The sequence below is a fragment of the Urtica dioica genome, chromosome 3, assembly GCF_054948205.1.
Source record: "Urtica dioica subsp. dioica isolate 48M chromosome 3, U.dioica_male_clone48M_v1_H2, whole genome shotgun sequence".
Lineage (NCBI taxonomy): Eukaryota > Viridiplantae > Streptophyta > Magnoliopsida > Rosales > Urticaceae > Urtica > Urtica dioica.
In genome coordinates, this window is record NC_142758.1 from 41196008 (window position 1) to 41199961 (window position 3954).

Here is a 3954-nt window from a genome sequence, read left to right on the forward strand (position 1 = left end):
TATATTATTATTATTAAACTTTTTGTAATTGGTCAATTTCTTAATTTTTTTAAGATTTTAATTAAAGTTATATTTTATTGAGAAAATATTCCATCAAATTAATTGACTAAAGACTAAATTTAATTGACTATTTAATTTAATTTAATTTATTTTATAATTCATTAATTTATTGCGAATTTAATGGTTTATTTTTTTAATAACATAGAAAATTTTCATTTGACTTAAAAAAAATGATTTATAATAAAATAAAACTTTGACTTAAAAAAAAAAAAGTGAGTTTAACTGCCCCTATTGCTCTCTTCAAAATTATCAAAGAAAAGACTGTTTTTCAACGCGGCAATAAATTTTGCAGACTGGCGTATGCAAGTCCATTTTTTTTCCTTATGTTTTCTTTTCATTTTCATGATCTTTCACTGGTAAGTTTGACTGTCAGAACTTTGCCATAAATACAACTTGAAAAATAACTCATAAAAAATAAATAATAATAATAATATCGATAACGATAATGATAACTTCAAAACTCTCCCTCCCTCCTCTGAAGTACTTGTCTTGCATGAGTCATGTATGGAAGAGCAAGAGAGTAAGAGTAAAAAAAAAAAAAAAAAAAAAAAAAAAAAAAAAAAAAAAACAGTACTACTACCGGGAGTGTAACAACCAAAGTAGAGCTGCATATGATCATATCATTCATTTATGTCCAAAAAACCATCGCCACCAACTTTAAATACTACAACAAAACCCATGCAAACTTGAAAAATATGAAATATGATATATCTTAACTGTAAGCTAACAAAGCTAAAAAGAAACAGAAAAAATAATTAAAAGCTTTGCTAGATCATAATGTTTCTTGTTAATGAACATACATGATACATCTTTCCAAGGTCATAGATCCGAGTCGAAAACGTTCACTACCATATAATACTAACAATGATAATCAACGATAATAATCATAAGAAAAAGACAATACAGTCATTCATTTATGTACAAGAGACCATATTCATTAACATTACACACTACTACAAATCCATGCAGACTAGAAATAACACAACAATAATTGTAGGGTAACAAAACAAAACTAAAAATTAAAAACCCCATAGAAGTTTTTTTTTTTTTTTTTTAACCAGCTGTGCACACAACAAAGAACCCAGGAGAAACACCACGCAACTGATCTCCCACGCCCTAGTCCAAAACTTGCACAAGCCAAATATACTATATATATATGAAAAAGACAATAACAACCCAAACCAAACCCTAGAAAGAAAACCAAGCTAAATATTATTCTAGCTTAGAAAGAGCCAGCCCTAGGGAGAGCCTTGCAGACCAAGGGATTCTTCATCTCCAAAGACAGCTTAAGCACTTCAGTCAAGTCAACACCCTCGTCACCAGAGTTGGGGACCCAGTCGAAGCTCTGGAGCAAGATAGCGAGCCATAGGTGGACCGAGGCGAGGCCGAGGGACTTCCCGGGGCAAACCCGACGCCCGGCACCGAAGGGAGCGAGGCGAAGATCGGACCCCATGACGCTCAAGGCCTCGAAGGCGCTTCCTTTCTCGAGAAACCTCTCGGGCCTGAAAGCCCCGGGCTCGGGCCAGACCGCCGGGTCGTGGGTTATGGCCCACATGTTGACCATCGCGGTGGTCCCGGCGGGGACGAGGGCGTCGCCGATGGACACGTGGCGGGTGGAGAGTCGGGCCCACGAGAGGAGCGGGCCCGGCGGGTGGGCCCGCAGGGCTTCTTTCACCACCGCTTGAAGGTATGGCAGGTTCGGGATGTCGGAGTCGGAGACGGGCCGGGATTTTCCGACGATAGCGTCGATTTCAGATTGGGCTTTCGATTGGATTTCCGGGTGGAGGACCATCCGGGCCAGAATCCATTCTAGGAGTATCGCCACCGTGTCTGTCCCTCTGAATATCATTTCCTGAATCACACCATAATAATAATCATAATTAAAGAAAATAAACAAATAACTTGATGTGGTTAGAGAATATTTAAATTGGGATAACTGCGTTAAGTTTGTTTGAAACGAAAATTTAGTCAAATTGCAAGGACGTTTCTTTAGGAAAAACGAATTGTACTACTGTACCAATTAACGGTCTTTTATACTCTTCATATTTAACGCAAACGAGGTTATGAAACTCGTGACAAAGCGAAAAGTGAAATAAGTAACTAAATAAAACTACACACAAATTACGTGCTCAACTGAAAAAGTAAAAATAATAATAATAAAATTGAGAACCATATTCTTATGCTGAAACTAAACACGAACTTTTGCGAGTGACGAATAAAGAGACCTAGTAACCAAAAAGGAAATATTAATTAAATAACGACCTTTATTATATATCTAGGGTTTTGAGCAAGGAAGAAATAAGTACGTACCCAAAGAACGGCAATCATATCTGAGCGAGAAAGCTTAGTGTTCTCATCAGCGTTGTTGGTCTTCTCGAGATCAAGCAAAACGTCCACGAAATCCCCGACCCTCTCGCCGTCTTTCCTCTCTCTATGGTCGTCGATAATCTTCCCAACGAAAGCGTTGACCTTGTTGACCAAAACCCTAGACCTCTTCCTCACGCCTTGCAGGTCAAGCAACCCCAAGAGAGGAAAGTGGTCACTCCAATTAAACATCCCCAAGATCTCGTACCCTTCTTTGACCATGGCTTCGAGCTCCGATCCCCCTCCGCCGCCGGAGAAATCGCAGCTCCGGCCGAAGACGGTCATCATAACGTTGCTCAAAGACCCGAAGTGAAGAATCTCCCTGACCGGGACAGAGCCGCCGGAGGCGAGTTTGACCTGGTCGACCATTTTCACTCCTGTGCTCCGGCGAAAGTCGCCGAAATCGGAGATCTTCTTGGGGCTGAAGAGGTGAGTCGAGGCGATTCTCCTCAGGCCACGCCAGTAATCTCCGTACGGCGCGAAGCCGATGGCGCGGTGGAAGAGGAGCTCGTAAGCCGACTCTTTCACCGGCCTGTCGGCGAAGTAGGGGCTTCCGAGGATCTCCTTGGCGGTGTCTGCTCGGCTCGCGACGACGAAGCGCGTCAAGCCGACGGAGAACGCCATGAGCGACTCGGCGCCGAGCCGGGCGGCGAGGGAAGCCAGGGCTCGGTGGGGAGTTGGGTGAGTCATCTCGGAGAGCGAGCCGGTGAAGGGGTTTCCTTTAGGGCCCGGGATGCGGTGGGTCCCACTCTGTCTGGGCCGGGCCAGGGTCCACGCGAGGCCGCCGGGGCCGGCGAGCCAGAGGTACAGTATAGCGGCTAGGACGATTGTCATGGCTAGGGTTTCCAGGGAGACGAACGACGTCGCATGGAGGGAATCTAGGTCGTTTAGGAACGCCGACGAGGACATTGTTTTGAAGAGGGTTTTGGGTTTCTCTAGAGGGAGAGAGAGAGAGTTGGAGAGGGAATGAAAAGATCGTGGGAGTGGTGTGTGGTTAAATAGGGGTTGGGTTGGTTGGTTAAATAATGTTAATGTGAATCTTGTCTTAATATCTTATTTATTTATTATTAAATGGAGAGGAGTTAAAACGACGGGGGTTTGATCTTTAACCATGGTAAATAAACGAACCTCCTGCTAACTAACCAAGGGTTCTCTCTCTTTTTTTTTTTTTTTTTTTTTTTTTTTTTCAGGTCCAATTCTATCCATAATTCCTATTTATAGAGGAATTTATAAAGTAAATCTAAATGTGTACCAAATATCTTAGACCACGTTTTTTTTTAAATATCTAAAACATAATATTTGGTCTCAAAATGAACAAAAATACCCTTAAAACAATAAAAACACAAAAATTTCATAAAAAAAACAAAAAAAAAAATAAAAAACAGTCGCTCATATTTTCTCCCTCTCTCAAACCCAATATTCCCTCCTCCACTATTACGACCGATTGCGACGCCGTACGACCGGTTGCGACCAAGTACGACGTATTGCGACCTCTTTCGATGGAAACCGGTGGACAAGGCTTGAACTCCG

The 3954-nt window shown here is 42.0% G+C and overlaps 1 protein-coding gene across 1 annotated transcript; it reads right to left on the reverse strand.

The window, feature by feature from the left end:
- Positions 1-927: 927 nt before the first annotated feature.
- Positions 928-3391, reverse strand: LOC149402815 (cytochrome P450 78A5-like). The gene is made up of 2 exons (XM_089608112.1): positions 2371-3391; positions 928-1912 (listed from the first exon to the last, which is right to left on the reverse strand). Exons 1-2 carry the CDS (start codon positions 3331-3333, stop codon positions 1283-1285), a joined length of 1593 nt encoding a protein of 530 aa, XP_089464238.1. The 5' UTR covers positions 3334-3391; the 3' UTR covers positions 928-1282.
- Between the last annotated feature and the right edge of the window lie 563 nt (positions 3392-3954).

Excerpts from the sequence above, each read along its gene's own strand:
- LOC149402815 (XM_089608112.1), bottom strand. The coding sequence starts at position 3,333 with ATGTCCTCGTCGGCGTTCCTAAACGACCTAGATTCCCTCCATGCGACG. Across the intron at positions 1,913-2,370 it reads ATATGATTGCCGTTCTTTGG|GAAATGATATTCAGAGGGAC; the intron begins GTACGTACTTAT and ends GGTGTGATTCAG.